The sequence below is a fragment of the Rhododendron vialii genome, chromosome 10a, assembly GCF_030253575.1.
Source record: "Rhododendron vialii isolate Sample 1 chromosome 10a, ASM3025357v1".
NCBI lineage: Eukaryota > Viridiplantae > Streptophyta > Magnoliopsida > Ericales > Ericaceae > Rhododendron > Rhododendron vialii.
Window position 1 is genome coordinate 22,382,968 of NC_080566.1, and position 13,678 is coordinate 22,396,645.

Sequence of the window (13,678 nt, forward strand, 5' to 3'; positions counted from 1 at the left end):
TGACTGTTGGCAACATGGGCTCGACACATGTGTTTGTGGCTGGCTTGACAGGCTTCTCCTTCTACTCACCCTTCCGTGTTCTCCGTTAGCTTGGACTTAGCCAGGAGGTGCCGCAGCCAGGTTCTGAAGTGCTTCGTCTCCCTCCTTTCAACATTCCGGGCCTTCGGAGTTACACTCGGTCGTGGGGGACTCGTAGGACCGAGCCAAGCGACCCACTGTTTTCTGTTGCTTCGACCGGAAGGTACCGCAAATGGCTAAGGAGGGATGTGAAAGCAAGGATGGGTTGACTGCTTACTTTGCCAGACTTTGAAATAAAAAGTGTGCTTTGATTTTGTGCTTTTTCATTTTCATGCTCAGCTTGTAATAAAGAAGTAATCTGAATAAAATCAACTGATTATGGGTTTCCCCCTTTCGGTTCATTTGATCACATGCGGCTCTGAAAAGCGTTTTGGATTTGTCAATTTGGACTTGATTTGGGATTGGATTTTCATATTTAGGAACTAGGACCGAATCTCGGGATGAGATTGCCTACGTATCCCTCGTAAAAGAGAATCAGGCCCGCACGTAGTTCAGGCTACGGGTTCACTCGGGTATTGACACTCTCCTTTTGCGCTCTAAATTTTGCCTAGTACCGCCCTTTCAGGTTTTCTGTCTAGCGAGCTTCTCTTTGATTATTTGCCTTAACTTTTGCCTAGGCTGCCCTCTCGGGTTTTCAACCTAGCAGGCTTGCTCTAACTTTTGCCTGGAACCGCCCGCCCTTGCGGTTTTCGGCCCAACGAGCTCTCTCAGGGATAATAACGTTTGAGTTGATCCAAATTGACAAGATTCGCAAATTCGTTGCCATCGAGGTCGACGATTGAAGCTGCTCCTCCAGAGAGGATGGTCTTGATGATGTAGGGCCCTGCCCATTTAGGTCGGAACTTCCCTCGTAAGTCGAAAATTGGCGCACGGATTTCTTTGACCACCATGTCCCCTTCTCGTAGGTCCCTTGATTTCACCTTTTTGTTGAATGCTCGGGCGATTCTTCGCTGATAGCCCTGAATGTGGTATAGCGCGCGCAGCCTTCTTTCATCAAACAACATGAGTTCCTCGAACCTTCCGCTGATCCATTCAGCTTCGTCCACTCCGCATTCCGCCATGACCTTCAAAGATGGCACTTCCAGCTCGATAAGGAGAACGGCTTCCATACCGTACACCAAAGAGTAGGGTGTTGCCCCTGTAGGTGTACGGATAGACGTCCGGTATCCCCATAAAGCTAGTGGTAGTTGTTCGTGCCAATTTCTTGCTGACTGAGTGGTCCTTTCCAGAATCGTCTTAATAGTCTTGTTTGCTGCTTCGACTGCCTCGTTTGTTTGTGGCCGATAAGTGGTTGAATGATGTACTTGGATCTTGAATTCCTCATAGAGTTCTTAACTTTTCCCTTGAAATGAACACCGTTATCAGATACGAATGCTTGAGGGACCCCATATCGATAAACGATGTTTTGCCTGATGAAGTGAGCCACTTGAACCGTAGTAAAAGTTTTGTACGAGGCTGCTTCGACCCATTTAGTGAAGTAATCGACTGCCACCAAGATGAACCTGTGACCGTTAGAAGCTGCAGGCGTGATCTTTTCGATGACATCGATGCCCCAGGCAGAGAATGGCCATGGCGTTGCCATCGAGTGTAACTCCGAGGGCGGGACATGGATAAGGTTGGCATGAGTCTGGCACTTATGGCACCGGCGTACATACTCGATGCAATCTGTCTCCCATGGTAGACCAATAGTAGCCTAGCCTTAACACCTTCTTAGCTAGCATTATCCCATTCATATGAGGTCCACAAACTCCATCGTGAACTTCTTCCATTACTGCTTTCATGTCGTCACCGTGAACACACAACTTGTGAACTCCGCAAGGGGATCGTCGGTACAATTGTCCTCCACAGATGATGTATTGAGATGCGAGTCGTTGCAGTGCGATCCGATCTTTCCTAGTTGAATCCGCAGGGAACTCCCCTTTTTCGATGAAATTCCGAATATCGTAGAACCAAGGGAGCCCATCGTCCGGTTCGTCGATGTTCATGACATAGTCGTACACATGTGTTCCCCTCTGCTCAATCAGGACAGGCCTCAGCTTCACCCCAATTGGAAGTTCCAGCATGGATGCCAAAGTGGCTAGGGCGTCTGCGAAGCGGTTCTTCATCCTCGGTACATGCGTGAAGGTTACCTTTTGAAAATTCAGGATAAGTTCATCGAGCTGCTGATGATACGGCTTCATTTTGTCATCTCTGACCTTCCATTCTCCGTTTGCTTGCGATACAACCAGGTTGGAATCTCCGACGACTTCTAGCACCTTGACACCGATTTCCAACGCGGCTTCCATTCCTACAATACACGCTTCGTACTCAGCTTCGTTGTTCGAAACTTCGAAGTTCAACTTGAATGCGAGGGGAATATGCGACCCCTCAGGCGAGACCAGCAGTATGCCAATCCCGAATCCTTTCCGATTTGCGGCTCCATCGAAGTACAACATCCACGTTTCATTGACCGTCGACATCACATCTTCATCCGGAAATTGAAATTCTGTGTGCTCTGGCCCTTCGATTGGACAATCTGCCAAGAACTCTGCCACCGCTCTCCCTTTTACTGACTTGCGAGTGACGTGCTTGATTTCGAATTCCGCCAACAAGAGCAACCAATGCGCTAGCTTACCAGTAAGTGCTGGCTTCTCGAATAGATACTTGAGAGGATCCATCCGAGAGATCAGCATCACCGAGTAGGCAAGCATGTAGTGTCTCAACTTCTTTGTGGCCCATACAAGTGCCCAACATGTCTTCTCCAGTGAAGTGTATCGCTCCTCGGTGAACTTATCGGGTTATGCCCATATAAGTTCTCGAACTTCACATCTTTCTGGAGTAGTCGAAATAATGGTTCACAAGTCAAGGTCAACTTGGCGATGAATCGACTGATGAATTGAATCTTTCCCAAGAAACACCGGACCTCCTTCTCTGATTGGGGTGGCTCCATCTTAAGAACGGCTTTGATTTTAGAAGGGTCTACCTCAATCCCTCGGGTTGTGATCATGAACCCGAGCATCTTCCCAGCAGTGACTCCGAACGTGCACTTCTGTGGGTTAAGGCGCATCTTGTATTTCTGAATTATCTCAAGGAACTTTCTCAGCGCTGGGAGATGATCTTTCCGCTCCTTCCCCTTCACTATCATATCATCGACGTACACCTCGACTTCCTTATGGATCATGTCGTGCAGCAGTGTCGTAGCACCCCTCTGATACGTAGGACCGGCATTTTTCAACCCAAACGGCATAACCCGATAACAGTAGGTTCCCCACTCGGTGATGAACGTAGTCTTTTCCCTGTCTTCCGGAGCCAAGAGAATCTGATTGTATCCCGAGAAACCGTCCATGAAGGATAGTAAAGCATGCCCTGCAGTGTCATCAACGAGTATGTCTATATGCGGCAATGGAAAGTCATCTTTAGGGCTTGCTTTGTTCAGATCCCTAAAATCGACACACACTCTGATTCTTCCATCCTTTTTGGGGACAGGCACGATGTTTGCAACCCAAGTGGGGTATTCAGTTACGATTAGAAAACTAGCGTCGATTTGTTTCGTTAGTTCCTCTTTTATTTTTAACACCCAATCGGCCGCATTTTTCTCAACTTTTGTTTAACAGGTTTTGCATCAAGATAGAGGGGGATCCTGTGCTCGACGATTTCTGGGTCGATTCCGGGCATGTCTGCATGGGACCAAGCAAAGACTTCTTTAAATTCTTTTAGTAAATCGGTGAGCTCTTGAAGCTCATCCGGAGACAGCCCGGAACCGACCTGAACCAATCGAGGGTTCTTCTCATCACCCAAGTTTATCGAGAATATTTCTTCTTTTAGAGGCTGAGCATGCCTTTCATTTTCATGCTCGATGAGGGAACGGATTTCCTTGGGGATGTCCCCATCAAAATCTATTCCTTCATCGTCGGGATCCAAACAATTTATTTCAAAATCTGGCAAGTAAGCAAAGGCGTCATTCATTTCATTGATAGGCTCCTCGGAAGGAGGGAATACAGTAGTTGACTCAAACTCGAAGTAAAAGCTACGACGAGGAGGGCCGATAGTCACAAACTCCGACTCACTACTAGACGAAGGGTCAGTATCAGACTCAGACTCGGACTCGTTGCTAGTGTCGTGAGTGCGCGTTACAAATGGAATGAAAGTGCAGTTTTCATAAGCGCCCTTGGCGTCCACAATGAGCTTAGAAGGGTCTTCCAGTTCACCTTCTCCCCCCAGCATGAGCACAGCCGCGTCTTCTATCATTCCCTCTGGTTCCTCACCTTCGAACAGAGATTGGAGACGACCCAAACCAAAGGCTTCAAGCCAATCCAGTGCTTCAGACAATTCTTCCATCTTAGTTACCTCTTCATCATCCTCCCAAGTGTCATTGGCGAAGATTTCAAACCCAGGGTATTTCACTTTTGTCTCGAGGTCAATGAAAGGCTCAGGCTCTCCTTGATACGGTGCTTCCTTTTCCTTCTGCTTCTTTCCGACCGCATGAGCTCGGGCGCGGTTGCGCCACCTTTTCTCTGGATCACTCTTCTTGAACTCGTAACCCAGGCCAAAGCGTTCATTGCTCTCGGGGAAATGAGGGAACTCGGAGACTCCTTGCTCATAGAGCCCCAAGCCCATGCCCGGTAGGTAATTCATTCGCTTCATAATTTCCAATGCCGCGGAACTCACCAAGAAACCATCTTCAGCCCGAATGGTGCAAACCTTTGAGGTCATGACAACAAACCCTCCCATGGCCACGTCTTCTTCTCCGTGCATGATTTCTAGCAGCGGGGAATTGTCTTCGGAGTGTGGACGAATACCGGAATCCCCGTGGATGATAAGAGTCCTAGAATCCAATCCTAGGATGAGTTTCTGATGCAGCGTAGAGGGTACCCCCATAACATCAGAACGGTGCAGCCATGGCCTCCCCAGTAAGAGGTTGAACGAAGCAAGTATGTCTAGTACACAGAATTCCACGGTGGTCTTGAATTTCCCAGTTACCAGTTCCAGGCTGATTGTTCCCAGGACATCACGCCGTGTGTTATCATAAGCACGGACACCCAGAGTCGATGGCGCAAAGTCCTTGCTTTTGAGGCCCAGGCAGTAAGTGGTGCGGAGAAGGCACACGTTGATGGCCGAACCATTGTCTATGAGTATTGCAAGGACCCATTTTCCCAGGCATTTCATGGTCACGTGGAGAGGCTTATTATGATCGGTCCCTTCAGGCGGGAGGTCTTTCTCGGTGAAGGACAAGGTGTGTTAGGCAAGGTTTGGGGTTATGAGGGCGATGAGGGCTTCTGGGGCTATGTCGGAAGGCACCTCAAGCTTGGAGAGAGAGTTGACAAGCCTTCGGCGATGCACGCGGGAAGCTGCCAACACTCCCCACATGGACATGCGGGCAGGGGTTTCATGAAGTTGCTGGATAATGGGGTCGGCGTTGGTATTTGGGTTTTGGTGGTGAGAGGCATTTGGGTTTGAGCTGACAAATGGATTAAGGTGGGTGGGCGGGTTAGGTTGATATGGAAGGTTATTGGAGTTTGAGGAGTTATTTTGTGGAGTTGGCGAGACAGGGGTGGGGTTGGTGGGATTCTCGGGAATGCGAGGGTTACTCTGTTAAGGGGGAGCTACTTGGGACGAGCTTCCTTGTTGGAGGTTGGTAGGCTGGTATACCCTACTACTTCTGGTAAGATTACTGACCACTTTGGGGACGGATTCCCACCGAAGATCCTCCCAGAAATTGGAGAGATCGGTATTGGCCTTGCGTTTTCCCTTGTCGAGCTTTGTCTTCTCCAGGGTGTCATTCAAGAGTTCCATCTCCAGGGTATCCCATATGTTCCCTTCTTCCAAAGAGTTCCAGAAGTTGTCGTTGTTGCCGTTGTTGACTTGCAGAGAGCCTTCATCCAACATGGCCTTGTTGATGGTTAGCTCTTCGCCATCGACCCATACGTTTACCATTTCAGCCTTGCCCCAAAGGTCTTTAGGATCTAACACACAGATATGGGGTTCGTCAGGGATCTCAACAACCGGTTGCGGGAAGAATTCATTAATAATGTACTCCTGTGGACAGAAGATATGGTCCAAGGTACGGGCGAGGGCGTCAGAATCCTTGGCGATATTGATTATGGCTGAAGTGGAGAGTCCGGAGAATAAGCGGGGGTTCATCAGATCAGGGCCCTGTCCCTCTTCCTGCTCCCAGAACAAGTACACCAAAGATGTTTCGTCAAGAGGGTCTGAATCGTCTATCCAGAGCCACCCACCGGGTTTCGGGTCCCATTCGTCAAATTCCTCGACTGGTTCAGGCTCCAAGAATAGAGCAAACAGGGAATATCCATCAAATGGGTTAGCCATCATCTCATCCCAGACTTGTCTCCACTCACCACGTTCCAATTCTTCGACTTGCTGAGCATTAACTGACACGGGCCACACTCCGCTGACAATGGCTCGTTGTTCCACTGCAAGGAAATCACTTGCCAGGTCCTCCCACCTTCTTTGAAAATGTCACTCCACCGTTTCAAGTGCACAGATAGCATCCTCGGCCGGAATCTCGACAATCGGCTTGGGTTCAGTGAAAGGGATGATGTGAAGGCTTGGGTTGAAGGGGTGGCTTAGGGAAATGTGGTTTGTGCAGGCATTTGAATGTTTTGGGAGTGGGTTGGAGACGGTATTGGGCTTTTGGTGAGGCATAGGAAGGGTCTTATTGTCTATGAGGTCTTGAATGGCGTGGCGAAGGCGGAAGCAGTTGTCGGTTAGGTGGCCAGGATTTTGGTGATAGGCGCAGAAGGTGTTGGGGTTGTGAGAGGCGGAGAGCTTTTGTGGCAGTGGGGTGGGAGCAAGTGGTTTGAGGAGATCACTTTCGACCAACTTTTCAAACACCGCAGAGAGGGGTGCTGAAAATTGGGCGAACACACGGGGTTGGGACCGAGGTTGACTAGTTTGGGTTACAATCTGGTTGACGGGTTCGGCTTGGGCCGTGTTTGAGGAGGTGTTTGGGAGTTGGGTGTAATTGGAGTTTCCGAACAGCGTGCTGCTGCTACCGGAGTAGACCTTCTTGGCTTTGGGAGGAGGTTCAGGTTTGTCGAGGATTCCCAGTTGAACTGCTTCTTCGACGGCCAAGCCTGTGTCGAAGAATGTTTTAAAATCAGAGCAGGCCTGAGCCATCACCATATGCCTTGCAAGGTTGGGCTGAAGATTCCGGACAATCATCTGGATTTGATCTCTATCAGTCGGCCTATCCTTCATCTATGCTGCCTTCGATCTCCACCTTTTCACAAAGTCTGCGAAGGCTTCCTTGGCTTCCATCTTTGTAGATTCGAGTTCCCGAGTGGTAATCTCCAGTTGGATCTTGTAATCATATTGCGCCACGAAAGCCGCACATATGTCTTCCCATGAGCGTTTCTTTCTTATCCAACGAAGTGAACCAGTAAAGAGCATGTCCCACCAAGGTCTGGGAGAACATCTGAGCCATGGCGTCCCTTTCTACTCCTCACATAGACAGTGCTCCGATGTACCCAGTCAAATGTGCTTTCGGATCTCCAGTCCCGTCGAATTTAGCAAAGTCGATTGGTATAAACTTCTCCTGAAGCTTCGCATTGGGAAAAAGGCAAAGCTTGTTGATGTCAAAACCTGTCGAGGCAATCTTCTCGTTTCTCGCAACAGACTGTTCTAACTGGGTGATCTTTGCCAAGATCGCTGCCATCTCGGTGTTCTGCGGGGCTTCCATTTCGAGGATTTGCCGCTCTGGGTTGGGATTCAGGTTTAGATTAGGGTTTGGGTTAGGAATTGGGATTAGGTTCGGATTTGGATTGGGGTTTGGATTTGGATTAGGGTTTGGATTTGGATTGGGGTTTGGATTAGGATTTGGATTTGGGAGTCGTCGGGCAACGCCGGTTATCATCATCATGAGTTGGGCGATTTGGTTGTCGGTACGTTCGCTCAGACGCTGAATAGCTTGCGTGACTTGCCCCATTTCTCCATTTGGGATTTCCTGGTTCGGTTCCGGGTTTGGATTACGATTGGGATGCAAATTTGGATTTGGGTTTGGATCGCCTTCGTTAGGATTTGGATTGCCTCCGTTAAGGTTGAGGGTTGGGATTAGATTTGGGTTTGGATTGTCTCCGTTTGGGTTGAGGTTTCCGATTAGCAGGTCCATTTCCGCTCTTGATCAATCCGATGCACTGGCGGGGTCTGCCTGAAGTTGGAGCCGTTCCAATCTCTGCCCCAAGGGTCTGGTCCAGGAGGGTATGATATTGTTCTTCCTTGGCCCAATTGCTCAGAACTGATAGCAAAGCAAAAACCGTGCTCAGATGTGATCCCTGCTTACATTTATGAAATTTGTGCATAATTCTTTGGAAAACGTGTGCGTCACCATCACCGTCATTGACTCTGATTTTTGAAAAATGATTGAATATCTGTTATGAGAGGTTGCCTTGATCCTCGGATTTTTAGGGTGTATCCTCATTTAGGAAGCATCGTTCTCCAAAAGATGCTAAAATAAGTTAAGTATTCGGCTAGTATTTCATCAAGGAATTGACCATCGGTTTGGAATGACTTGGGGTGAACAACGTGATACGATAACCGAAGTGGCATAAGCAGCACATTTGCTTTTAGCCTGGGCAATGTCGGTATCACGATGTTCTGTTTCCGTGTCATTCCTCCCTTTGGTTAATTCTCCGACCGAACACTAGTCAAGGACTTAACAAAATCCTAGTTTCCCTTAGGTTTTCGCTTGAGGATTCATACGGTTAACAACACGCACAAGGGTGCGTGACTCTTCAACCGGTCTCGGCAACCTCCCAAAGACCGCGCGAGCAAGTCTCGAGAACCGTGGCTGACAGCATGATGACGTGAGATGAAATGCAGCACATAGACAGGATATAGTACATAATCCTACCCTGCGGTCTCCTGTCCTAATTTGGAATGTTCTATGGCTTGCTAAACATGTACAAAGGCCGATTTTGGCTTGAAATGGGTTCCCCGGACTAGAGTCAAAGTATACCTCCCACTATTGAGCGTACACCCAATAATGGTACAAACGGTAGAGATGACTCATCACGGTCGAGGGTTGCTGAGCGTTCCGGGATTCTCCATCACCGGCAAGCCGGGCAGGATTGCCGAAACACAACAGCGGGGCTGTAGAAGATATATACACAAGAAATAGACGATGAAACAAAATCAATTTGAAAATCCCACAAACATTTTTCAAGCTTGGCTCACAAGTTTATTTAAACCATGATCCCCAGCAGAGTTGCCACCGTGGGCTACCACAGCCTCGGGTGAGATCGGGGCGGCCCGAAAAACACATACCGCTCCACCGAATCGATTTGAGAAATTTGAAGAGTCGCCACCCGGATTTATGGTTCGCCACCCGAAAAACCGTTTTTGATTTGAAAATTGATTGATTTGAATTGAAAACCATAGATCATTCGAGGGTTCGAAAGCCATGTTACGAGGGGGGAAGGGTTTTACGGCACCCCCCTCGCCCGACGCGATGTCGGTCTCTACTAAACATTTGTGGGATTTTTCAAAGGGATTTTGTTTCATTAAGCATGTAGCAGGTATCCACAAGTATAGCAAATAGAAGGTGTATGCTGGTGCTTGTGTACAAGGAGTGATGAAATGATGATGGACACATGCATGATGGCAAAGCAGTGTAAACTGCCACTGGATCAACTCTCGAGCGCTCAAGAGAGCTCTCGAGCACTTGGGAGTGTTACTGACCAAATCCTGCAGAGTTTGTTAGTCACAAATAGGATGCCGAATAATAGTGTATGCTGGTGCACGTGTATAGAGGGGTGATTATGTGATGAAAGACAGCAAGATAACAGGAAATGAAACACTGCTCATTGGCTTCACTCTCGAGCGCTCGAGAGCACTCTCGAGCGCTTGGGAGTATCTGAACCCCCACCTGCACTTTCTGTTAGTACTGACAAAACATAATATAAAGAATGCAAAATGAAATACTATTAAACTGACCACTGGCTCAGCAGAGGACTTGAAAGACTGAGATAGGACCTCAAGTTTTCAAGTCATGTATCCTTGCCATTACACGTACAGATTTATAATTTTAAAAGTGCGAATGTACGCATCTATGCATGCAGAAGCTCAGAAAACACAGAAAACTGGGAAAGTGAAATGCAATGACATGCATGCACTCCCGAGCGCTTGGGAATGGCTTCAAGCGCTTGGGAGTGAGCTTCATGCCAGTTTACTTTCAAACGGAAAAATGGCACTGCTTCACCATACAAACACTCTTATCTAAGTTTTTAACAAGAGAAGATCTTATTTTTAACTTAGGAAAACTTTGTTCTTACTTGAAATTCATAAGAAACATTTCTATTTTAGGAAAAATGATCTTCTGTGTCGGCATGCCAGAATAAAACCATTTTGTTTAAAAGTGCATCTCACCCCAGCCTACTACTTACCAAAATGCCATGCATGGGACTGGAAACAGTCCCGAGCGCTCAGGTGCACTCTGGAGCGCTCTAGAGTGTTTCCAGTAGGGGTTTTGGGAAAACATTATTCATGGACTCTTTGCTCTTGCTTTTTCACTAAGGTCTCCCAACCATGCACCAGTATTAAGGACTGAGACAGGCTGAGAGACCCCCCCTCCCTCCCTCAGAAGGGAGAACAGCCTCTTGATTTGAACCAAGGATAGAAACATTTCTACCTTTCCTTGACACTTTGCTCCTTGGATGGTTGTGAAAGGTGAATGTAGAGATCAGAAACTAAGGGTACTCTGGATTTCTTGCCCTTTTCCTTGATGATTTTGGAAAAGACCTTGAAGTTGGGAAAGAAGTTTTAGTTTTTTTTGAGACTTTTTCCTTTTGAACAAGAAAGAGAGAAGAGGAGGAATTTTTGAGAGAGAGAATCCTCTCTTCTTTGCTGAAAGACAAGGTATATATAGAGGATATAACCCATGGTTTTTGAAAATCAAGTGATTTTGAAATAAATCCTTTTTTTTTAAAGAAAGAAATCTTCAGCTGATCTCTTCTCTGACTAAGGTTGAGTGTTGACTCATCTCAGCCAGTTCAAGGGGAATGCAATGATGGCTTGCATGGATAGTGGGAATCTTCTCCACCCATTGGGCACTGGGAGAGGTCTCGAGCGCTCAAGAGTGGTCGCGAGCGCTTGGGACTTCACTCTCGAGCGCTTGAGAGTGAGCCAGGCCAGTGATTTTTGAAAAACAGTTTGGAGCGCTTGGGACTACTTCAAAGCGCTTGGGAATGATTTTGGCCATTTCCTTTAAGGAGCAACGTCTCAATTGGTACATGGCTTGTTCTGATGCATATTCATCATCAGGGAGCCTCAAGGCCACAAATTAAGGAAATTTGACAAGTCCAAATTGGGGTGTCTACAAAACACCAAAATGGTACAATACCATACGAGTACGTTCATACGGTACCAAACCACAGCAAAATGGTACAATACCGTACGAGTACATCTATACGGTACCAAACAAACACCAAAATGGTAAAATACCGTACGAGTATATCCATACGGTACCAAACTACACCAAAATGGTACAATACCGTACCAGTACATCCATACGATACCAAACAAACACCAAAATGGTACAATACCGTACGAGGACAAACATAAGGTACCATACCACACAAAAATGGTACAATACCATCGAGAACCTCCATACGGTACCAAAAAATACCAAAACAGAACAATACCGTACGAGTACATCCATACGGTACCAAACCACACCAAAACGGTAGAATACCGTACGAGTACATCCATACAGAACCATACAACACCGAAATGGTACAATACCGTATGAGTACGTCCATACGGAACCAAACAACACCAAAATGGTACAATACCATACGAGTACATCCATACGGTACCAAACCACACGAAAACTGTACAATATCGTATGAGTACATCCATACGGTACCAAACAAACCGCAAAATGGTACAATACCGTACGAGTACATGCATACGGTACCAAACCATACCAAAACGGTTGAATACCGTACGAGTACATCCATATGGTACCAAACACACACCAAAATGGTACAACACCTTACGACTACATCCATACGGTACCAAACCACACCAAAACGGTACAATACCGTTTGAGTACATCCATACGGTACCAAACAAACACCAAAATGGAACAATACCATACCAAAATGGTACAATACCGTATGTGTACGTCCATACGGAACTATACCACTCCAAAATGGTACAATACCGTATGAGTAAATCCATATGGTACCAAACCACACCAAAAGGGTACAATAATGTACGAGTAAATCCATACGATTCCAAACCACACCAAAATGGTACAATAGCATACGAGAACGTCCATAAGGTACCATACCACACAAAAACGGTACAATACCATCGAAAACCTCCATACGGTTGTGGGCTACCACAGCCCCGGGTGAGATTGGGGCAGCCCGAAAAACATACCGCTCCATCGAATCGATTTGAAAAATTTGAGGAGTCGCCACCCGGATTTATGGTTCGCCACCCGAGAAACCATTTTTGATTTGAAAATTGATTGATTTGAATTGAAAACCAGAGATCATTCGAGGGTTCGGAAGCCATGTTACGAGGGGGGAAGGGTTTTACGGCACCCCCCTCGCCCGATGCGATGTCGGTCTCTACTAAACATTTGTGGGATTTTTCAAAGGGATTTTGTTTCATTAAGCATGTAGCAGGTATCCACAGGTATAGCAAATAGAAGGTGTATGCTGGTGCTTGTGTACAAGGAGTGATGAAATGATGATGGACACATGCATGATGGCAAAGCAGTGTAAACTGCCACTGGATCAACTCTCGAGCGCTTGAGAGCACTCTCGAGCGCTTGGGAGTGTTACTGACCAAATCCTGCAGAGTTTGTAAGTCACAAATAGGATGCCAAATAACAGTGTATGCTGGTGTACGTGTATAGAGGGGTGATTATGTGATGAAAGACAGCAAGATAAAAGGAAATGAGACACTGCTCACTGGCTTCACTCTCGAGCGCTCGAGAGCACTCTCGAGCGCTTGGGAGTATCTGAACCCCCACCTGCACTTTCTGTTAGTACTGACAAAACATAATATAAAGAATGCAAAATGAAATACTATTAAACTGACCACTGGCTCAGCAGAGGACTTGAAAGACTGAGATAGGACCTCAAGTTTTCAAATCATGTATCCTTGCTATTGCATGAACAGATCTACAATTTTAAAAGAGCAAATGTACACATCTATGCATGCAGAAGCTCAGAAAACACAAAAAACTGGGAAAATGGAATGCAATGGCATGCATGCACTCCCGAGCGCTCGGGAATGGCTTCGAGCGCTTGGAAGTGAGCTGCATGCCAGCTTACTCTCAAATAGAAAATGGCACCACTTCATCATGCAAACACCCTTATCTAAGTTTTTAACAAGAGAAGATCTTATTTTTAACTTAGGAAAACTTAGTTCTTACTTGAGATTTGTAAGAAACATTTTTGTTTTAGGAAAAATGATCTTCTGTGTCTGCATGCCAGAATAAAACCATTTTATTTAAAAGTGCGCCTCACCCCCAGCCTACTGCTTACCAAAATGCCATGCATGGGACTGGAAATAGTCCCGAGTGCTCGGGAGCACTCTTGAACGCTGGAGAGTGTTTCCAATAGGGGTTTTGGGAAAACATTATTCG

The 13,678-nt window shown here is 46.8% G+C and overlaps 1 protein-coding gene across 1 annotated transcript; it reads right to left on the reverse strand.

The window, feature by feature from the left end:
• Positions 1-1,547: 1,547 nt before the first annotated feature.
• Positions 1,548-2,183, reverse strand: LOC131302996 (uncharacterized). Its single transcript, XM_058329788.1, has 2 exons — positions 1,851-2,183; positions 1,548-1,580 (listed from the first exon to the last, which is right to left on the reverse strand). The coding sequence occupies exons 1-2, from the start codon at positions 2,181-2,183 to the stop codon at positions 1,548-1,550; spliced, it is 366 nt and encodes a 121-aa protein (XP_058185771.1).
• Between the last annotated feature and the right edge of the window lie 11,495 nt (positions 2,184-13,678).